General features: G+C 46.2%; 1 protein-coding gene across 1 annotated transcript; it reads left to right on the forward strand.

The window, feature by feature from the left end:
- Positions 1-609: 609 nt before the first annotated feature.
- LOC139311777 (major histocompatibility complex class I-related gene protein-like) lies at positions 610-20410 on the forward strand. Its single transcript, XM_070936285.1, has 5 exons — positions 610-682; positions 4613-4858; positions 6485-6760; positions 14671-14958; positions 20331-20410. Exons 1-5 carry the CDS (start codon positions 610-612, stop codon positions 20408-20410), a joined length of 963 nt encoding a protein of 320 aa, XP_070792386.1.
- Positions 20411-23876: the final 3466 nt, after the last annotated feature.

A 23876-nucleotide genomic window follows, 5' to 3' on the forward strand; every position in this document is an offset into this window, starting at 1 on the left:
AAAGAGGAAGGAAGGAAAGGCTGTAGGAAGGAAGGAAGAAGGAGAAAGAAAGAAAAAGAAAGAAAGAAAGAAAGAAGGGAGGGAGGGAAGGGGAATGGAATGGAATGGAATGGAATGGAAAAGAAAGGAAAGGAAAGGAAAGGAAGGAAGGAAGGAAGGAAGGAAGGAAGGAAGGAAGGAAGGAAGGAAGTTCTCCCCCCCCAAGAACCACGGAACCTCAGTCCTCAAACTCATAAGCCCCCCTTGAGGATACCAGGGCTCCCTTTCCCCTCTTCCTTGGCAGATCTGCCCGCCTTGGACGGGGGAGTCGAGGACTTGGCTTCAGCCCCGGAGGCTCATCGCTGTGGGGAGCGAAGGGCAGGGCGGGCCTTTCCTTTGCCTGATCCGTTTGGGCTCTTGGGCTCAACCCGGTGTCTCGGGTGGAAAAGCGCACGTGGCTTCCCAGAAGAAGCAAACTTCTTAACAGATGCACAGTTGGAAGGGAGCTTGGAGGTCATCTAGTCGAACCCCCTGGCCAAGCAGGAGACCCTACATCTGTCTCTACCTAGGATCGAACTCATGATCTCCTGATTGATTGGGAGGCAAGAGCTCCACCTCGGCTGGAGGGCGATGGCTCTGCAACGGCTGCCCCTCGTGCTCGTGGGAGCGGTGCTGGGGGCCTTCGTGCCCGGGAGCTGCTGCGGTGAGTTCCTGGAAGGACTTGCCACCTGGGCGGCGGGGAACGGGGGAAGGGGGGAGAGGAAGGAGAAAAGGAGGGGGAGCCACGTCCTGGGCTGGGTCTCTCCCCCTCCAAGCTCATTGATAACAGAATCACAGTCTCGGGAGATTCTCAGTCCTGGTTGCCCCAAAGGGGCTTTCTCAAGAGGCAACTGAACTTTCTGGTTTTTCTTTGAAGACGTTTCCCTTCTCATCCAAGGAGCTGCTTCAGCTCTCGAGCTTCTTGGCTGAGTCTTCAAAGAAAACCCAGAAATGTCTTGAAAAAGCCCCTTTGGGACAACCGAATGACAGAGTTGGAAGGGACCTTGGAGGTCTTCTAGTCCATCCCCCTCCTCAAGCAGGAGGGAGGGAGGGAAGGAAGGAAGGAAGGAAGGAAGGAAGGAAGGAAGGAAGGAAGGAAGGAGGGGAGGGAAGGGAAGGGAAGGGAAGGGAAAGGAAAGGAAAGGAAAGGAAAGGAAAGGAAAGGAAAGGAAAGGAAAGGAAAGGAAAGGAAAGGAAAGGAAAGGAAAGGAAAGGAAAGGAAAGGAAAGGAAAGGAAAGGAGGAAGGAAGGGAAGGAAGGAAGGGAAAGGAAAGGAGGAAGGAAGGAAGGAAAGAAAGGAAGGGAAGGAAGGGAAGGGAAGGGAAGGAAAGGAAAGGAAAGGAAAGAAAGTGAAGGAAAGGAAGGAAGGAAGGGAAGGAAGGGAAGGGAAGGAAAGAAAGGGAAGGAAAGGAAGGAAAGGGAAGGAAGGAAGGAAGGAAAGGGAAGAAGAAAGGGAGGGAGGAAGGAAGGAAAGGAAGGAAGGAAGGAGGGAGGGAAGGAAGGAAAGATTGATTTCCAAGACAGAAACATCTTCCTTCTTATTTATTTAGTTAGTTAGTTAGTTAGTTAGTTAGTTAGTTAGTTAGTTAGTTAGTTAGTTAGTTAGTTAGTATACCACCCTTCTCCCGGAAGGGACTCAGGGCGGTGAACAGCCAAAATTAAAATACATACAATACAAAAGTTAAGATAATTAAAAAAGATTAAATCAATCGGCCTCCCAATTTAAAACCCCAAGTCTATAGAATTAAAATCCCATTAAAAACCATTTAGGCTAGGCCGGCTTGCTGGAATAAATCAGTCTTCAGGGCCTTACGGAAGGTCCGGAGGTCCGGGATCAGTCGTATTCCAGGAGGTTCTTGATTTACCAACCCTTGATTAAGAACATTTGGTGTTTCTTTGCCATCAATTCCATTGGTATTTCTGGGGAGCTGTCGAAATTGAGAGCAAAGGTCTATTTGGGCAGCGAAAACACAGCCAGGGTTGAGTTTATACATGATTCTGGGACTGGTCTAATTTACATATGTAAGGGGGGGAGGAGGATAGGGACAACAGTCAGTAGGAAAAGAGGTTGCAGCAGGAGACATTGGGGGGGGGGGTTGACAGGAGGGGCACAGAAAAAGCTGTTTGTAGAAGAGTTTGCAGCTTTATTTTATTCTTTCTTCAATTATTCCATCACAGAGGAACCTTCAGCACTCAATCCGTCTCTCTCCCATCTCTTTCCTCCCCTTACCTGCTATGGAGTCCACCTTATCAGAAAATAGAGTCACCTGGGAAGGGCTGGAGGGCTGGGAAAGGGTTGGGTGGATTCTCTGGAGAGCAGCCAGGTCTCTAACAAGGAAGCTGTAGGTCAATCCAAGGGTTTGCCAGCTATAAACAGAGTTTACATCTAACATGTTTCAGCAGTGGGTGAGAAAGAAAGAAAGAAAGGCATAACCCGTAGAAAAATGTACACCCCCCCCCCCAAACTCTGGGAGAGAATGGAGTTGCTGAACACAGGAAGGGTGTGTTACAAATCATGAAAGAAAGGACAATCACTTAAATATTGATAAATAAAGAGCCTGGTGGTGCAGCAGACTAATAGCCTGTTATTAACATTCAGCTGCCTGCAATTACTGCAAGTTCGAATCTCACCAGGCTCGAGGTCGACTCAGCCTTCCATCCTTTCTAAGGTAGGTAAATTGAGGACCCAGTTTGTGGGGGCAATAAGCTGACTTTGTATAAATATACAAAAGGATGAAGGCTATTGCTTAACGCATTGTAAGCCGCCGTGCCAGGTTTTCCCTACATAACCAAGGTTTTTTTGTAGCTCCAGCTCAGTAGAATCACATCCACTCGATTCTGGGCTTTTTTCTTTTCTAACAGCTAGCAAGCTCTTACTGCTAGGTGGGAGACCTAAATAGATCCATTTCTAGCTCGTTTGCTTATTGCTCATTGCTGGCTCATATATATATGAGCCAGCAATGTGCTGCAGCAGCCAAAACAGCCAACACAGTTCTAGGCTGCATAAACAGAGGGATAGAATCAAGATCACGTGAAGTGTTAATACCATTTTATAATGCCTTTGTAAGGCCACACTTGGAATATTGCATCCAGTTTTGGTCGCCACGATGTAAAAAAGATGTGGAGACTCTAGAAAGAGTTCAGAGAAGAGCAACAAAGATGATTAGGGGACTGGAGGCTAAAACATATGAAGAACGGTTGCTGGAATTGGGCATTTCTAGTTTAATGAAAAGAAGGACTAGGGGCAGTGGTGGGATTCAGCCAGTTCGCACCACTTCGGGAGAACCGTTTTTTTTTGTTTTGTTTTGTTTTTTAATTTGATTTATATGCCGCCCTTCTCCGGAGACTCAGGGCGGCTTACAATGTGCTCAGCAATAGCCTTCATACTTTTGTATATTTATACAAAGTCAGCTTATTGCCCCCACAACTGGGTCCTCATTTCACCTACCTTAGAAAGGATGGAAGGCTGAGTCAACCTCGAGCCTCGGCGAGATTCAAACCTGCAGTAATTGCAGGCAGCTGGTCTTAATAACCAGCTTAATAACAGGGTGCCTTAGACCACTGTACTACTAAGGCTCTTAAAGTTTGAGCAGTTTGGTGAACTGGTTGTTGGAAGAAATCATTAGGGCAGAGAACCGGTTGTTAAATTATTTGAATCCCACCACTGACTAGGGGTGACATGATAGCATTGCTCCTTTTTTAGCCTTTTTTAGCTTTTTAAATTGTCAAATGGGTTTTAGTTTCAATGTTTTAAATTTTGGGCCACAGTTATATAATTCTTTTAATAATTTTAAATTTTGTATTGGTATGTGTTTTAGTCCTGGCTGTGCACCGCCCTGAGTCCACTAGGAGAAGGGCGGGATATAAATTGAATAAAATAAATCAATAAATAAAATATCTCAGGGGCTGCCAAGAAGAAGAGGGAGTCAAGCTATTCTCCAAAGCCCCTGAGGGCAGGACAAGAAGCAACGGATGGAAACTAATCAAGGAGAGAAGCAACTTAGAACTAAGGAGAAAATTCCTGACAGTTAGAACAATTCATCAATGGAACAACTTGCCTTCAAAAGTTGTGGATGCTCCAACACTGGAAGTTTTTAAGAAGAGATTGTACAACCATTTGTCTGAAGTGGTGTAGGGTTTCCTGCCTGGGCAGGGGGTTGGACTAGAAGACCTCCAAGGTCCCTGCCATCTCTGTTATTCTGTGAAGATGCAGATGCAGGAATGAGTAAGAGGTATTGGGGCGAAGCAATTTTAAGTGTCAATTATGTGGTCAGTCCTGTCCCAGGTCCATCAGTTCCCTACAATTGGCAAGGGAGTTGTGATCTGAGTCAGGCGCACAAGCAGCTGGCTGAGAATCCCAAGAGCCCAGGTGAGCTGGGAGGGGGATCTGAACCAGATGTGGGCCTGCCCAGATGTTTTTAAGCTCAGCCAATGGATGCTGGGGGCTTCTTCCCCAGGTTTAAATGGAGGAACCTTTCCAAGCAGAGGAGAAAGAGGGCAACCCAGTTGTTGGAGATGCTCAGCGATAATAAAATGTCGGAGGGGACGGAGTGTAGACTTCTTAATTTTACCCTTCTTCTTCTTCCCTCTCCAGGCTCTCTCACACACTCCCTGTGTTATTTCTACCTGCAACTAGAAGAGCCCAGCCAGGGGCCACCTCAGTCCTTCATGAGAGGCTACTTGGATGACCAGCCCATCGCTCGCTTTGACAGCCTCACCAGGAAGATGGAACCTCTGGTGCCCTGGATGGAGGGGGTGGAAAACCAGACCTTTCTGGCCCCTGAGTGGGTTTTCAGGACTGACCAGGAGAAGTTATCAAAACAGGACCACCATGCTGGAGGTGAGCAAAGGCAGTGCCACATTTGGCCTCCAATGTGGCAGCGTGGAAGCTTCTGGTGCTAATATGGAGTTTTTACTTGGAGTTGGGGACTTTCTGGAACATTTGCGCCCCTTTCTGGATCGGGACTCCCTACGCACGGTCACTCAAGCACTCGTCACTTCCCGCCTGGACTACTGCAATGCCCTCTACATGGGGCTCCCCTTGGGGAACACCCCGGAGGCTGCAGTTGGTCCAGAACGCGGCCGCGCGGGGGATTAAGGGAGCGACGGGGCGCTCACATATAACACCTCTCCTGTGCGAGCTGCACTGGCTTCCTGTGGTCTTCCGGGTGCGCTTCAAGGTGTTGGTGACCACCTTTAAAGCGCTCCATGGCTTAGGGCCGGGGTATTTGCGAGACCGCCTTCTGCCGCCAATAGCCTCCCACCGACCGGTTCGTTCACACAGAGAGGGCCTCCTCAGGGTGCCATCGGCCAGGCAGTGCCGGCTGGCGACCCCCAGGGGGAGAGCCTTCTCTGTGGCAGCGCCTGCCCTCTGGAATGACCTGCCCCCTGAGATACGCACGATATCAGACCTCCGGACTTTTCGTCGGGCCCTGAAGACACACTTGTTCCATCTAGCTAGGCTGGCTTGATCCCATCCTCTCAGTTTTTTAATCGAATTTTGGTTTTAATTGGGTTGTTTTAAATTCGGGCCAATATTATTTAATTGTTTTTTTAAATGTTTTAAAATTTTATATGCTATGTTTTATCCTGGCTGTACACCACCCTGAGTCCCGCAGGAGAAGGGCGGTATAGAAATATAATAAAATAAATAAATAAATAAATAAACGTTGACAATATGCATGCATTACATCCCCTGCTTTGCAAAGGAAAGACACAAACCAGTAGTGGGTGGCTCCCGGTTCTGTCCAGTTCTTTAGAACCGGTAGTAAAAGCGGCGGGAGGCTCCGCCCACCCGCCCGGATGTCATAATTGATGATCTGCGCATACACAGAAGCATGCACGCATGAGCGAAGCAAGCGTGCACATGCGCTCCCCGTTGCAAACTGGTAGTAAAGGTAAGTAGAACCCAACGCTGACACAAACACACGCACAAACTGAATTTTCTCCCTCACCTGACCCCACCCAGATTATGCTCTCTGAACCCAAAAACATGTTCCTCCGTGTGGGATAAAGAGGGGAAGGACGGAGAGATTGGTCAGATAAGGGCAAGACCCCTTGCCTGAGACTTCTTAATTTATTGTATTTATTTATTGGTTCGATTTATATGCCGCCCTTCTCCGGAGACTCAGGGCGGCTTACAATGCGTTAAGCAATAGCCTTCATACTTTTGTATATACCTGCTTAGTAGGGCTTTCGCCCCCACCCCCAAGCTGTGTTCTTTTTTATACCAAGTCCATAATCCGGGTCCTCATTTTATCTACCTCGAAAGGATGGAAGGCTGAGTCAACCTTGAGCCTGGTGAGATTTGAACTTGCAGTAATTGCAGGCAACTGGTGCTACTTAATAGCACTTTAATCTGCTGCGCCACCAAGGCTCTTATCTTAATGGTCCTTCTGGAGGGGAGGGGGGCTGAGGAGAGGACTCCTGAGCCCTTCTCACCCACCCTTCTCTGGGTCTTTCTCAGGGCTTCATATCTGGCAGGCGATTTTGGGCTGTGAGCTCAGGGAAAATGGGAGCAAAGGAGGGTTTTTGCACTACAGCTCCAACAGGTGGGACTTCATCAGCTTCAAGAATAAGACCCACAGATTGGGGGCAGCTCAGCCCCAGGCCGAGAATGTCAAGCTGAAGTGGAAGGAGGATCCAGGGTGGTCAGAGAAAGTGAAAGTCTTCCTGGAGGAGAGCTGCATTGAGGGGCTGCAGAGATACCTGTCCTACGGGAAGGAGGCTCTGCAGAGGCCAGGTGAGTGGCAAAGGGGGATCTCCACTGAGCATGTTTCTATAGGCTCCTCCTCCCCATATTATTTCTTCCCTATATAGCCAGGCCACCCTTTGTAGAAAAAGGTCAGGCGGTATCCCACATCACATTACAGAAGGAAAATAATCTTCAATGCCCCCCCCCCCCACAAATAAGGACTTCAAAGTCAAAGACATTAACTGAGTAAGAAATTAATGCTGAAGGTCTCGTTCTATTTCCATGAGAAAATCTTGCAAAACAAAAGAAACTAACATTGGATCAGAACAAAAAGATAAGTTTGTCCCTTATTTCTATATATTTTCTGGATGGGGAGGAACAGGCTTCGGCTCAACCCTTCCAAGACCGAGTGGCTATGGATACCGGCGTCCCGATATAGCCAGCTGGTGCCATCGCTGGCTATTGGGGGCGAGTCACTGACCCCCATAGAGGGGGCTCGCAACTTGGGTGTCCTCCTGGACACACGGCTGTCTTTAGAAGAGCATATGATGGCTGTGGCCAGGGGGGCTTTTTATCAGGTCCGCCTGATACGCCAGTTGTGCCCCTTTCTGGATCTGGACTCCTTGTGCACGGTCATTCATGCCCTCGTCATGTCACGCCTGGACTACTGCAACGCTCTCTACATGGGGCTCCCCTTGAGGAGCACCTGGAGGCTCCAGCTGGTGCAGAATGCGGCCGTGCGGGTGATTATGGGAGCGACTTGGCGCTCCCATGTAACACCTCTCCTGCGCGAGCTGCATTGGCTCCCGGTGGTCTTCCGGGTGCGCTTTAAGGTATTGGTTCTCATCTTTAAAGCGCTCCATGGCTTAGGGCCAGGATATTTGTGAGACTGCCTGCTGCTACCGATAACCTCCCACCAGCTAATATGCTCTCACAGAGAGGGCCTCCTCAGGGTGCCGTCGGTCAGGCAATGTCGGCTGGCGGCCCCCAGGGGGAGACCCTTCTCTGTGGGGGCATCCACCCTGTGGAACGAGCTGCCTCCTGGAATACGACTGATCCCGGACCTCCGGACCTTCCATAAGGCCCTGAAGACTTATTTATTCCACCAAGCTGGCCTAGCCTAATTGGCTCTTAATTGGGATTTTAAATTTTATAGACTTGGGGGTTTTAAATTGGGAAGCCAATGATTTAATTCTTTTTAATTAACTTTTGTATTGTATGTTTTTTAATTTTGGCTGTTCACCGCCCTGAGTCCCTTCTGGGAGAAGGGCGATATACAAATTAATTAATTAAATAAATAAATAAATAGAATGAGTAGAGTACAGTAGAGTAGATAGAGTAGAGTAGAGTACAGTAGAGTTGATTAGAGTAGAGTAGAATACATAGAGTTGAATAGAGTAGAGTAGATAGAGTAGAGTAGAGTAGAGTAGAGTAGATATCTATCAGGTATCAGATATCCTCAGGGCCCCTGCAGCCAGGCCACCCATGTCCCAACACCTGCCTCATTGCAGCAGAACCGGCAGCCACGTGCAGCTGCTGAGTTGCTGCTGGCTCACTTCTGCTTGCTCGTGGCCACAACTGTTATGTAAATAGGTTTGTTTTGGCGGGAAGTTTGAACTAACTGACCCTCAGCTGATTGGCTGACCACCACAGCTGCAAGGTATATAAAGGGAGCTGGCTCCCCTGGTCAGTTGCTGGATTCTCACCATATAATAAAGAGCTGTTGTCACTAACTACTCTGGCTTGCTGCGTCCTCATTCACCCAACTTAACATTGGCGACGAAGGTGGGATTTTGAGGCCAGAAGCAGAGGAGAGCTGAAGCCACACTCGAGAGAAAGAGCTGAAGCCACGTTCAGAGAAGGGACCAGAGACCGCAACCGAATCCAGCCAGGCGAGCGAGCGGAGCACAGGAGAATCCCCGAAACGATGTCTGCCTACACCCCGCCAGCGCCTTTCGACCCCAAGGAAGAGAAGTGGGGATCCTACATGTCTCGGTTCGAGTGCTTCATGGTGGCAAACGACATGCAAGGGCTACCGGACGTTCGGAAGAAAGCCCTGTTCCTGAGCCACTGTGGGCCAAGGGTCTTCGACACAGCCGAAGCATTGTCGGAGCCGAATTCGGTCCACAACATCTCCTGGTCGACGCTACAGACCCTGCTGAAAGACCACTATGCACCAACGCCATCGAAGTACGTCCAACGCTATGAATTCCGGCAACGGCTACAGCAGGAGGGCGAATCGATCAGCGAGTACGTCGCTGCCCTGCGTAAGGCCGCAACCCAATGTGAGTACCGAGACCTCGATGAGATGCTCCTAGAGCAACTAATTTGCGGAGTGAGAGATGGCCGGCTCCAGAGAAGGCTGCTTGCGAGGTCAAACCTGACCCTACTCATCGCGCTAGACGAAGCCAGAGCGCAAGAGTCGTCAGTAAAGGCCGCCGAGAGATTAAAGAGCTCCCACCTAACCAAGACAACGCAGAAAACGACGCCAGTGCATCGGGAGGCCGTGAGCACCGCGAGCGAGGGGGAGTCTGAGGAGGAGGTCTACCGCACCGAGCAGTCCCGCACAGCCCGGAGGGAGCCCAGAGACGGATGCGCCAGCTGCGGAGGGCCCCACTCACGACAAAACTGTAAGTTCAGGGACGCCGTTTGCCGTGCCTGCGAAAAGAGGGGCCACATCGCGAGGGTCTGCAGATCGAAGGCACACCAGAGCTACAGACCACGTGGCCAATCTGCCCAATCCGAGACGGCGCCACACCGAAGGCCCAACAGGGATGGCGGAAACCGGAAGGGCGCGAAATTCGAAGACGCTGGGGCCTACACCATACGCATCGCACAGACCTGCACCTCGCCCGGAGAAAAGACCTACACCACGGTCGAGATCGAGGGACGGGAGTGCCAGATGGAGATAGACACGGGATCACCAATATCCATCATGTCTTGGGAGAACCTGAAGAAGGTCATCCCCAGCGTACACAAGCGACAGCTCCAGCCGCAGCGACGCAGACTGAAGGACTACCAAGGGAACCGCATACCCGTCGAAGGCAGAGGCGAGTTCCAAGTCCAGTACGGGGAGTTTACCGAGAAACTGCCCCTCACCATCGTCAGCGACAACCTCCCCAGCCTCCTGGGCATGGACTGGTTCAGGGCCCTAGGCATGGGATTCACCGGAGTAAGGAACGTTCGAAGCACCCTGAAGGAAGACCTGATGCAGGAATTCCAGGACGTGTTCGACGAAAGGCTTGGCAAGTATGTGGGGACCCCGATTTCGTTTAATCTAGACCCCAATATTGCACCCATCCGTTTAAAGCCTAGGCGGGTACCATTTGCCCTGAAGCCCAAAATAGACATTGAACTGGACAAATTAATCAAACAAGGGGTGCTCGTTCCAGTCGACCACGCCAAATGGGAGACCCCAATTGTGACACCGGTCAAGCCGGACGGGTCAGTGCGCATATGCGCTGACTATAAATGCACGATAAATAAGGCCCTGCAGCAGAGCGCCTATCCAGTGCCCGTCGTTCACCACTTATTGCATTCCCTGGGCCCCGGCAAGATCTTCGCAAAACTCGATCTTGCGCAGGCGTACCAGCAGCTGCCGGTAGATGGCGCTACCCGCGGAAGCACAGACTATCGTAACCCACAGAGGGGCCTTCAAGTGCACCCGCCTGCAATTCGGAGTAAGCGTGGCCCCCGGACTGTTCCAAAGCACCATGGAGCGGCTGCTACAAGGGATCCCCGGGGTGGTACCCTATTTCGATGACGTGCTCATTACCGCCGACAACGAGCACCAGCTAAGAGAAAGGCTGAGGGAGATGTTAAGGAAATTCAGGGACGCAGGACTCAGAGTAAAACGCAATAAATGCATGATTGCAGTCCCCTCAGTCGAATTCCTTGGGTACAGAGTGGATGGCACCGGCATCCACCCCACAGAAAGCAAGATCAGAGCAATCCAAGAAGCACCCACCCCCAAAGACAAGGCAGAGCTACAGGCCTTCCTGGGACTATTAAACTTTTACGCCATCTTCCTAAAAGACAAGGCAACAGTGGCAGAACCCCTACATAGACTGTTAACCAAAAAAGCCATTTGGAAATGGGGGAAGGCTGAAGACAGGGCATTTGCCAGCATTAAAAAACTGCTGTCAGCCGATAGTTTCCTGATACAGTACAACGCAACGCTTCCCCTTGTTCTAGCATGTGATGCGTCCCCGTTCGGGGTGGGAGCCGTCCTGAGCCACAGACTCCCGAATGGACTAGAGGCGCCCATCGCATACTACTCCCGAACTCTATCAAGTGCCGAGCGAAATTATAGCCAGCTCGACAAAGAGGCCCTAGCCGCCGTTTCGGGAGTAAAGAAATTCCACGAGTACTTGTTCGGGAGAGACTTTGAATTGATCACAGATCATCGACCGCTCCTGGGTCTCCTCGCGGGAGATCGACCAACCCCGGCAGCACTTTCGCCCAGGATGACACGCTGGGCCATTTTCCTCGCAGCATACTCTTATCGCCTGGTACACCGACCAGGGGCGGACATGGGCAACGCGGACGCACTCAGCCGATGCCCACTACCCGACAGTTTAGAAGACCCCACACCCGGCATCCCCATCCTGCTGATAGACGTTTTGGACTCTGGGCCCATCACATCAGCCGAGGTTGCGAGAGCCTCAACCAAAGACCACGTGATCCGGACAGTCGCAAGTTGGGTTATGAGGGGGTGGCCGGAAAGGATTGGGAGCGGGGAATTTAAGCCATTCGCGGGAAAACGGGACGAGTTGACAATGCAAGGGGGTTGTTTACTATGGGGCGATCGGGTTGTTATTCCTTCACGCTTAAGGGAAAAGGTTCTAACGTTGTTGCATGAGGGGCACCCCGGGATTGTAAGAATGAAGGGGCTAGCCAGGAGCTACGTCTGGTGGCCCAGCATGGATGCAGACATCACCGAGTGGGTGGGGAAATGCCAGCCCTGCCAAGAGTCCAGATCAGACCCGCCAACGGCACCAGTGAGAGAGTGGGAAAGACCCCAGGGACCCTGGTCCAGAATACATATTGACTTTGCAGGCCCCTTCCATGGACAGACCTTCATGGTCGTCGTAGACGCATTCTCCAAATGGTTGGAGATCAAGCTAATGAAGGCCACTACCACCGACGCAACCATTAGAGAGCTAAGACAATTATTCGCCACACATGGGTTACCGGACATCCTAGTGTCAGATAACGGGCAACAGTTCACCGCAACACAGTTCGAGGGCTACTTAGCGGGACTTGGGATCAGACACGTCCTTTCTGCCCCGTTTCACCCGGCTAGTAACGGACAGGCTGAGAGATTTGTTAGATCAGCAAAGGAGGCCCTTTCACGCTTAAGCCCCGGGGACTGGCAGGAAAGGGTAGACAAGTTCCTACTAGCCCAGCACTCCACACCCTGTACAGCCACAGGCCGAAGTCCGGCCGAACTATTAATGGGGCGGAAACTCCGGGGAATACTAGATAGACTCAACCCCAATTACTCCCCAGAGGTATTCAAGGGGGGGGAGAGGAAACTTAGAGAGTTCACCATAGGAACACCGGTACACGCCAGAAACTATGGACAGGGCCCACTCTGGGAGGCAGGAACAATCACAGAAATCACAGGCCCCAAGTCATACCGGGTAGACATGGGGGACGGAAGAGTTTGGCGCAGACACATTGACCAATTAAGAAAACGGGTAACCACAAACACAGACGAGGCATTAGACGACCCCATCTCCGACCACGACTACCAACCAGAGGCACAAACCACTAGCCCGAATAGAGCGGAGGACTTAGCTGAGGATTCGGGTATCCAGCGCCGCCCCATCGAGGTAGTCCCAGCAGCCGAAGAAGTCGCCGCCTACGAGGAGGTTCCGGAGGCCTCATTGGCGGAGCAGGGAGAAACAGAAAGTCCCTCCGACCTGCTCGACGCCGCCCCTCCGACTGAACTGCGCAGGTCAACTAGGCATCGTACACGCCCTAGTCACCTGAGAGACTTTGTATGCAAATGACACCCCAAGTGACTTCTGGGAGGGGAGGAGTGTTATGTAAATAGGTTTGTTTTGGCGGGAAGTTTGAACTAACTGACCCTCAGCTGATTGGCTGACCACCACAGCTGCAAGGTATATAAAGGGAGCTGGCTCCCCTGGTCAGTTGCTGGATTCTCACCATATAATAAAGAGCTGTTGTCACTAACTACTCTGGCTTGCTGCGTCCTCATTCACCCAACTTAACAACAACAGAGCAGGAAGCTGAGCGATGTGTTGGGGCCATGGCCCTGAGAGAAGGCAGGTGTCGAGGCATGGGTGGCCTGGATGTGGGGGACCTGAGGTAAGCTGGTTTGGGGCGCCTGGAGCAGCTCCATCCCCCCCTGCTTTGTGATGACGAGCAAGCAGAAGTGTATATGGAAAAAAGTAAGATACCCTGAAAATAACCCCTGTTAAGGATATACTGGGCTCATAACCAATGTTGTGGGTTATTGAGCAGAGTATCCTTTTAGTTTACGCACGAAAGCGACTGAGAATGATTGTGGATAATAAAAGTTAACATACAAACAAACTGTTTTTTTATTATTATTTTACTTTTAGGGAAAATGCAAAATCATAGTCCAAAAACATTCCAAGTCATTTTTTTAAAAAAAATTTGATTTATATGCCGCCCTTCTCCGGAGACTCAGGGCGGCTTACAATGCGTTAAGCAATAGCCTTCATACTTTTGTATATTTTATACAAAGACAGCTTATTGCCCCCACAAACTGGGTCCTCAATTTACCTACCTTAGAAAGGATGGAAGGCTGAGTCGACCTTGAGCCTGGGGAGATTCGAACCTGCAGTAATTGCAGGCAGCTGGTATTAATAACAGGCTATTAGTCTGCTGCGCCACCAGGCTCATTCACATATAAAGTGAGATAAAGATCAGTCCAGGGATATTTTCATATTTAAAGTCTTCTTACCAGTTGTAGAAAAATACAATAAAACAGATCCTCTTTAGTTTCAATCAGGAACACAGTTCAATATAAAAACAGTCAATAAATATTAGAAAAACAATAAATAGCCATGATCAAGCAATGATCATGCTGAGAGATCAAATATAGAGTTACAGCATATCAGCAGGTAAAATGGTATAGTGTCCACACAAACCATAATTCAGCTCTCCATTAAGTACAGCTCTCATTAAGTACCTTAAGCTGTACAGAGTACAGTTCTGGCTACAGAGCTCAGCCAATCAGGAGGCATGATGATGCAACACAGTTTTTAAAGCTACATAATACTTTTAGCTACAAACACACAATGTTGGTGTTAGCACGTCAAGATGCATTTATCCTAGTGCTGACATAAGAAGGAGAACGCAGGCGTCTGCAACAGAACGGTTGCCTTTCACCTACTTATTTCCTCTGGAGATAATGTCCCCTAGAAGATGGATGGGAGGGGGGAAATTCTTTGAATTGGAGCAGTAGATTAGGGGTGAATGATTGGGAAGGTGGCCAATGAATGCAGAGGAGTGGGGGAAGGAAGAGGAGGGGTTTTGGGGCAGCACGTCAGTGCCGGCTACAACGAGTCGGTGTAAAAAGTGCTGTGCTTAATAAAATGGAAGTTTGTTTTATAAAAAACTTCGTTTGCGATGCAATTTATTTGAAGACAGCCTGAAAATCTGACAGTTGGTTTATATATTTCCTGACCAACCAGTTGGGCAATAACAATTCCCTAACAACCCCTACTGCTTATTTTAGGGCCCAAAAGAAAATAAGACCCGGTCTTATTTTCCGGAAAACATGGGTGTCTTTCAAAGCTAAATCTAAAGAGCTTCAATGCCCCATCTCTGAGGTTCTCCCAGGTTCAAGCATGGAGGAGGGAGCAGTGGGGGAGGAGGGCCAAATGAGGCCTTACCTGTTATTAAATCATCTTGACAGAAATATTAGACATTCCAGGAATGTAGCGTTGCTGTTTCTGCAGAGCCCCCGGCGGGGAAAGTGACTCGTAAAATGGTTAATAACAGCCTGGAGATCCTCATCTGCCAGGCCTATGGCTTCTACCCCAAGGAGATCCAGGCCACCTGGTGGAGGAAACGAGAGGTCTGGAAGTACGAGACCCTCCGTAGGAACGTGGCCCCCAACTCAGACGGGACCTATTATGTCTGGCTCAGCACTGAAATCAACCCCAAGGAAAGGAGCCATTTTCGGTGTCACTTGGAACATAAGGGCTTGCAGAAGCCCCTGATCTTGGCTTGGAAGGAGGAAACAGGTGAGAGACTGAGGGGTTGTGATGTGTAGAAGTCGATTTTTCACCAGTGTCGGAAAGAGTGGGGAGAAGAAAGTCTTCTGCTGCACCATCTCAAGTTCTCAGGTGGCGAGCAGCAAATGGGGCGTGCATAAGCACACCAGCGTGCCTACCATCTCTGTCCTACTGTCCCCATTTATATGTACTCATTTTATATGTTTATGGCTATGTTTTGCTTATTTTTATCCATTTACGTGTCCATGTTTACGTCTATACCAGGGGTCAGCAACCTGCGGCTTTGGAGCCACATGTGTCTCTTTCATCCCTCTGCTGTGGCTCCTTGTCGCTGGTTGGCTCCACAATTGATAGGGCTTTCGGTTAGGACAGGTAGAGGAAAAAAGGATGCCACGCTAGGAGGAGACTCTATGGTGGGGGAAGCGGACTTCCGGTCAGGGGTGAAATGCTCCCGGTTCGGACCGGATCGCCCGATCCGGTAGTGAAGGCAGTGGGTGGTTTGGAGAACCGGTAGCAAAAATCCCTCCCCACCCCCCTCACCATGCCCAGCTGAGCCGCACGATCATCAAAGGCTTTTTTTTTTACTTTTAAAAGCATTTTTTCTACAACCTCTTCCGAGGAAAAAATGCTTTTAAAAGTAAAAAAAAAAAAAAAAGCCTCTGATGATCGTGCGGCTCAGCTGGGATCGTCAGAGGCTTTTCAAAGCATTTTTTTCTGCAACCCCTTGGCTGAAGAGGTGGTAAAAAAATGCTTTGAAAAGTCTCTGGCAACTCCCAGCTGAGTTGCCTGATCGGCAGAGAGGTATTTTTTAAAATGCCTCTCTGACGATCCCAGCTGAGTTGCCTGATTGGCAGAGGCTTTTCAAAGCATTAGAAAAAATGCTTTGAAAAGTTTAAAAAAAAAAAAAGTTGACCACGCGCACCCAGTCACATTAACCCCCCACCACCAAGCCACGCCCACAGAACCAGTAGTAATAAATTTTACATTTCACCCCTGCTTCCGGTCGGCTCCAGAATTGAACGGGGGGGCTTCCAGTTAGGACCTTTATGGCTCTTTGAGTGTTTAAGGTTGCGAATCCTGGTCTATACTGATACTGTTTCCTTGTGCTTATTGACAAATTATTAGATTAAATAAATAAATAAATAAATGAATGAATGAATGAATGAATGAATGAATGAATGAATGAATGAATGAATGAATGAATGTAGTCCTACATTTAGTGATGGGAGAGAAGGGATTTCTGACAGGGAAGTTACAGTACAAATGGTAACTTTTTCAACAGAGTAACAGAGTTGGAAAGGAGAGAAAAAAGTCAAAACATACGATACATGATAAATCATCATGTTAATCATAATCATAACCATAATCATAAGATCATTTTAGCCATTATGTATCCACTGCAGGATGAAGGCCACTCCCACATGTTTCCAACCCATATTGGAACACCCTGAGGTGTTTTTTTTTTTTTTTTTTGCCAATTGGGCCTGCTGATGTCGTCAATCCATTTTGTTTTAGATCTCTTTCATGGACGCTTGATATATATGGTACATGGTATATGATGATATATAATACATGACACGATTGTATTTGTTGGAAACACATGGAAGAGGCTTTCATCCTGCAGTGGATAGACAATGGTTGGTTCTAGAACTAAGGAGAACTTTCCTGACAGTTAGGAGTTAGTTAGAGGCTGGTTCTAGAACTAAGAACTTTCCTGACAGTTAGAAGTTGATTTTAGAACTAAGGAGAACTTTCCTGAAGGAGTTAGTTAGAGGCTGGTTCTAGAACTAAGAACTTTCCTGACAGTTAAAAGTTGGTTCTAGAACTAAGGAGAACTTTCCTGACAGTTAGGAGTTAGTTAGAGGCTGGTTCTAGAACTAAGAACTTTCCTGACAGTTAAAAGTTGGTTCTAGAACTAAGGAAAACTTTCCTGACAGTTAGGAGTTAGTTAGAGGCTGGTTCTAGAACTAAGAACTTTCCTGACAGTTAAAAGTTGGTTCTAGAACTAAGGAAAACTTTCCTGACAGTTAGGAGTTAGTTAGAGGCTGGTTCTAGAACTAAGAACTTTCCTGACAGTTAAAAGTTGGTTCTAGAACTAAGGAGTTAATTAGAGGCTGGTTCTAGAACTAAGAACTTACCTGACAGTTAGAAGTTGGTTCTAGAACTAAGGAGAACTTTCCTGACAGTTAGGAGTTAGTTAGAGGCTGGTTCTAGAACTAAGAACTTTCCTGACAGAAGTTGGTTCTAGAACTAAGGAGAACTTTCCTGATAGTTAGGAGTTAGAAGTTGGTTCTAGAACTAACTGAAGTTGGTTCGAGAACTTTCCTGACAGTTAGGAGTTAGTTAGAGGCTGGTTCTAGAACTAAGAACTTTCCTGACAGTTAGAAGTTGATTTTAGAACTAAGGAGAACTTTCCTGAAGGAGTTAGTTAGAGGCTGGTTCTAGAACTAAGAACTTTCCTGACAGTTAAAAGTTGGTTCTAGAACTAAGGAGAACTTTCCTGACAGTTAGGAGTTAGTTAGAGGCTGGTTCTAGAACTAAGAACTTTCCTGACAGTTAAAAGTTGGTTCTAGAACTAAGGAAAACTTTCCTGACAGTTAGGAGTTAGTTAGAGGCTGGTTCTAGAACTAAGAACTTTCCTGACAGTTAAAAGTTGGTTCTAGAACTAAGGAGTTAATTAGAGGCTGGTTCTAGAACTAAGAACTTACCTGACAGTTAGAAGTTGGTTCTAGAACTAAGGAGAACTTTCCTGACAGTTAGGAGTTAGTTAGAGGCTGGTTCTAGAACTAAGAACTTTCCTGACAGTTAAAAGTTGGTTCTAGAACTAAGGAAAACTTTCCTGACAGTTAGGAGTTAGTTAGAGGCTGGTTCTAGAACTAAGAACTTTCCTGACAGTTAAAAGTTGGTTCTAGAACTAAGGAAAACTTTCCTGACAGTTAGGAGTTAGTTAGAGGCTGGTTCTAGAACTAAGAACTTTCCTGACAGTTAAAAGTTGGTTCTAGAACTAAGGAGAACTTTCCTGATAGTTAGGAGTTAGAAGTTGGTTTGAGAACTTTCCTGACAGTTAGGAGTTAGTTAGAGGCTGGTTCTAGAACTAAGAACTTTCCTGACAGAAGTTGGTTCTAGAACTAAGGAGTTAGTTAGAGGCTGGTTCTAGAACTAAGAACTTTCCTGACAGTTAGAAGTTGGTTCTAGAACTAAGGAGAACTTTCCTGATAGTTAGGAGTTAGAAGTTGGTTTGAGAACTTTCCTGACAGTTAGGAGTTAGTTAGAGGCTGGTTCTAGAACTAAGAACTTTCCTGACAGAAGTTGGTTCTAGAACTAAGGGGTTAATTAGAGGCTGGTTCTAGAACTAAGAACTTACCTGACAGTTAGAAGTTGGTTCTAGAACTAAGGAGAACTTTCCTGACAGTTAGGAGTTAGTTAGAGGCTGGTTCTAGAACTAAGAACTTTCCTGACAGTTAAAAGTTGGTTTTAGAACTAAGGAGAACTTTCCTGACAGTTAGGAGTTAGTTAGAGGCTGGTTCTAGAACTAAGAACTTTCCTGACAGTTAAAAGTTGGTTCTAGAACTAAGGAGAACTTTCCTGACAGTTAGGAGTTAGTTAGAGGCTGGTTCTAGAACTAAGAACTTTCCTGACAGTTAAAAGTTGGTTCTAGAACTAAGAAGAACTTTCCTGACAGTTAGGAGTTAGTTAGAGGCTGGTTCTAGAACTAAGAACTTTCCTGACAGTTAAAAGTTGGTTCTAGAACTAAGGAAAACTTTCCTGACAGTTAGGAGTTAGTTAGAGGCTGGTTCTAGAACTAAGAACTTTCCTGACAGTTAAAAGTTGGTTCTAGAACTAAGGAGAACTTTCCTGACAGTTAGGAGTTAGTTAGAGGCTGGTTCTAGAACTAAGAACTTTCCTGACAGTTAAAAGTTGGTTCTAGAACTAAGGAGAACTTTCCTGACAGTTAGGAGTTAGTTAGAGGCTGGTTCTAGAACTAAGAACTTTCCTGACAGTTAGAAGTTGGTTCTAGAACTAAGGAGAACTTTCCTGATAGTTAGGAGTTAGAAGTTGGTTTGAGAACTTTCCTGACAGTTAGGAGTTAGTTAGAGGCTGGTTCTAGAACTAAGAACTTTCCTGACAGAAGTTGGTTCTAGAACTAAGGGGTTAATTAGAGGCTGGTTCTAGAACTAAGAACTTTCCTGACAGTTAGAAGTTGGTTCTAGAACTAAGGAGAACTTTCCTGATAGTTAGGAGTTAGAAGTTGGTTTGAGAACTTTCCTGACAGTTAGGAGTTAGTTAGAGGCTGGTTCTAGAACTAAGAACTTTCCTGACAGAAGTTGGTTCTAGAACTAAGGGGTTAATTAGAGGCTGGTTCTAGAACTAAGAACTTACCTGACAGTTAGAAGTTGGTTCTAGAACTAAGGAGAACTTTCCTGACAGTTAGGAGTTAGTTAGAGGCTGGTTCTAGAACTAAGAACTTTCCTGACAGTTAAAAGTTGGTTCTAGAACTAAGGAGAACTTTCCTGACAGTTAGGAGTTAGTTAGAGGCTGGTTCTAGAACTAAGAACTTTCCTGACAGTTAAAAGTTGGTTCTAGAACTAAGGAGAACTTTCCTGACAGTTAGGAGTTAGTTAGAGGCTGGTTCTAGAACTAAGAACTTTCCTGACAGTTAAAAGTTGGTTCTAGAACTAAGGAAAACTATCCTGACAGTTAGGAGTTAGTTAGAGGCTGGTTCTAGAACTAAGAACTTTCCTGACAGAAGTTGGTTCTAGAACTAAGGAGTTAGTTAGAGGCTGGTTCTAGAACTAAGAACTTTCCTGACAGTTAGAAGTTGGTTCTAGAACTAAGGAGAACTTTCCTGATAGTTAGGAGTTAGAAGTTGGTTTGAGAACTTTCCTGACAGTTAGGAGTTAGTTAGAGGCTGGTTCTAGAACTAAGAACTTTCCTGACAGAAGTTGGTTCTAGAACTAAGGAGTTAATTAGAGGCTGGTTCTAGAACTAAGAACTTTCCTGACAGTTAGAAGTTGGTTCTAGAACTAAGGAGAACTTTCCTGATAGTTAGGAGTTAGAAGTTGGTTTGAGAACTTTCCTGACAGTTAGGAGTTAGTTAGAGGCTGGTTCTAGAACTAAGAACTTTCCTGACAGAAGTTGGTTCTAGAACTAAGGAGTTAATTAGAGGCTGGTTCTAGAACTAAGAACTTACCTGACAGTTAGAAGTTGGTTCTAGAACTAAGGAGAACTTTCCTGACAGAAGTTAAGAGAGTTAGCTTCTTTCATGTGGGAGCACAGCCTGGAGGCCGGTGCGGGTTGGGAAATGTTCTCTTGCTGAGTATCTCCCCATCAGGGACCCCAGCCTTTGTCTAATCAGAAGTTCTGAATTTCTCCTCCTTTAGTTACAATGTGGTGGATCCCTGTGGCAATTGTGGCTGCCATAAACGTGGGACTTTGGATTCTCTTCCTGAGATGTGAGTGAAACACCAACCTCTGATGACCACCCCTGTGTCTTTCTGAGCCAATGTGGACTCTTCTCCAGGAATTCCTCTCTCCGGGAAGGACCAGGAGGAGTCTACGTGGAGGAGAATTGCAAACCTTTCTCTTATTTGGCTGTTTCTTCTTTGACCTGTTGAGGTTGCAGTGGGGGGGGGGGGGGAAGAGAGATCTAAGGGGTGGAGACTAAACACACCTCCCTGATATAAAATTGGGGATGGGGCAGGTTGACTTCTCCATTTTCTCTCCTTGCAGCACAAGGCATCCTATGGTGGCTGGAGGCCCCAGAAGGCTCCGGAAGGCGCTCTGCCAAAAAGACACAGCCAAGAAAGAAAACAGCAGTGCTTCAAAAGGTGGAACTCCTGAACAGGGCAGTTAGAGACTATTCAGTCTAACCAGGACTGAATATTAGAATCAGAATGGAGTTGGAAGGGAACTTGGAGGTCTTCTAGTCCAGCCCGCTGCTTAAGCAGGAGATCCTACACCATTTCAGACAAGTGGCTGTCTAAGCTCTTCTTAATAATCTCCAGTGATGAAGCATCCACGATGTCTGAAGGCAACTTCTGTTCCACTGGTTAATTGTCCTCACTATTAGGAAGTTTCTCCTTAATTCCAGGTTGCTTCTCTCCTTGATTAGTTTCCATCCATTGCTTCTTCTCTTGCCTTTTGGTCCTTTGGAAAATAAATTGAGCCCTTCTTCTTTTTGGCAGCCTCTCAAATATTGGAATACTGCTATCATTTTCCCCCCATCCCCTCTTTTCTCTAGACTGGCCAAACCCAAATCTTGCAACCGTTCTTCATAGGAATTTTTTCTCCAGGCCTTCAATCATCTTAGTTGCTCTTCTTTACATTTTTTCTAAAGTGTCAACGCTTTTTTTTTTGCAGTGTGGTGTCCAAACCTGGATGCAGTATTCCAGGTGTGTTATAAAGGCTGTACTTTATAAAGCTGTATTAATTACTACACGTTATTTGGATTCTATGTCTCTGTTTATACAACCAAGGATCGTATTAGCTTTTTTGGCTGCCGCCACACACTGCTGACTTGGCCGAAGCAGGAGTCACAGAGTCTGAAGAGAAGAAACCAGGGTGGCATAGCCCATGGGGAGGTCAGCATCCCTCTTCCAGTCTCCTGGAATCTCAGAAAGTGCAGCATTTGTATTTCTAATGTGGGTGGGTAGGTAGGTAGGTAGGTAGGTAGCAGAGGTGAGTTTCAGCAGGTTCTGACCAGTTCTGGAGAACTGGTAGCGGAAATTTCGAGTAGTTCAGAGAACCGGTAAATACCACCTCTGACTGGCCCCGCCTCCATCTATTCTCTACCTCCTGAGTCCCAGCTGATCGGGAGGAAATGGGGATTTTGCAGTAAGCTTCCCCTGGAGTGGGGAGGGAATGGAGATTTTACAGTATCCTTCCCCTGCCATCCCCAAGCCACTCCCACCAAGCCATGCCATGCCATGCCATGCCCATCAAGCCACGCCCACAGAACTGGTAGTAAAAAAAATTGAATCCCACCACTGGAGATAGATAGATAGATAGATAGATAGATAGATAGATAGATAGATAGATAGATAGATCCAGATTCCCTTTTCCTTCTTAGTCTCTGTCAGAGAAATTAACGAAGGTGCTAACTAGGCTATCCCTAGATTTTTTAAAAAATGAAACTCCTTAACAAGGTATACAAATTGTTATTGAAATTCAGTCAAGAACATGAATAGTTCTGCTAGTTGGCTTCGGGCTCCAATGGGGGAATTTCACACTAGAGGTGGTTGATGGACTCCCCTCCCATATATTCTCATCCTTTCCTCCCCCCCACTTTGGTGATAACTTGCATCTTATTGCAATTGTAATGTGATTTTATACATTTCTATATATATTTATGGTTTCATTTTAATGATGTGAGCCGCCCAGAGTTGCCTTGCGACAACTCTGGATGGCAGAGAAACTTAATAAATGGGTAAAAAATAAAATTAAGGATTACTTATTTGTTAAATTTACATTTAGCTCTCGACTTATGATGTCAAATTTTTTTCTAAAAAAAAATAATAATGAAATTTTGATTTGGGGAGTTGATGATTAGCTATGTTTTGATTATACACTGCTCAAAAAAATAAAGGGAACACAAGCAGAAGACATCCGAGATCTGAATGAATGAAATAGCCTTATTAAATACTTTGTTCGTTACATACAGTAGTTTTGTGTTCCCTTTAGTTGTTTGAGCAGTGTATAAACTATTGTATGTAAAGAACAAAGTATTTAATAAGGCTATTTCATTCATTCAGATCTCGAATGTCTTCTGCTTGTGTTCCCTTTATTTTTTTGAGCAGTATATATTGTACAATGTGCATTATTGGAGTTTAATACATTTTATTTTAGGTTCTCGGGTATTTGTTTAAAGTGCAGGATGTTTTATTATAAATAGTTGACTAGAGAAATATCTAGTAATATTAGGTGTATTTGTGCTGATATTATAATGCATTTATGGGTTATGCATTTTGTTTAGACTAAGAGACTATGATATTATATATTGTTATGATTTAATTGTGTATATCTGTATCTTTTATATTTTTATATCTTAGTTTTGTGTCTGTTAAAACAAGTGCATACTAAAAAAGTACAAGAATTTTGTAATTGTATCTATCTCCAAAAAAGTTGTAAGTTTTTTTCTGTTCTTTTTCATGATGTTTTAAAAGTTATTTTAAAATGTGTCCCTGTTGTTTCCGTACGCCACTTTTCTCTTTTTGTTGTATTTTTGTATGTTAACTGGGGTTTTTTTTTTTTTTGAAACTTAATAAAATTCTTTTTTTTAATTCATGTTTTGTAAATTTAAAAGCTATTTTAGAACAGCTGTAGAAATACTATTTGAAAGAAAGGTGAGGATCCTTGTACAAATGAAGAAGCAATCAGCCAACAAAATTCCTAAGGAAATGCTACTGTTGGCTACCATTACACCAGAGGTGGGTTTCAGCAGGTTCTGACCAATTCTGGAGAACCGGTAGCGGAAATTTTGAGTAGTTCAGAGAAAAAGTAAAAATAGTAGTAAAAAAAGTAATAAAAAAAGTAGTAAAAATTCTGACTGGCCCCGCCCCCATCTATTCTCTGCCTCCCAAGTCCCAGCTGATTGGGAGGAAATGGGGATTTTGCAGTAACCTTGCCCTGGAGTGGGGAGGGAATGGAGATTTTACAGTATCCTTCCCCTGCTACATCCACCAAGCCACTCCCACCAAGCCATGCCCACAGAACCGGTAGTAAAAAATTTTGAATCCCACCACTGCATTACACACATTCTAAAAAGATCAGTCAAGTATGAAACTAATTGGCGTTCACTGGGGAAGCAAACCAAAAGTACACTTATAAACTGGGTGAAACCCGTCTTAATAGCAGTAACTACTACTACTACTACTACTACTACTACTACTACTACTATTATTATTATTATTATTATTATTATTATTATT

The sequence above is a fragment of the Pituophis catenifer genome, unplaced genomic scaffold (genome assembly GCF_029215685.1).
Source record: "Pituophis catenifer annectens isolate HBS135680 unplaced genomic scaffold, rPitCat1.0.hap2 SCAF_2, whole genome shotgun sequence".
NCBI classification, from domain to species: domain Eukaryota; kingdom Metazoa; phylum Chordata; class Lepidosauria; order Squamata; family Colubridae; genus Pituophis; species Pituophis catenifer.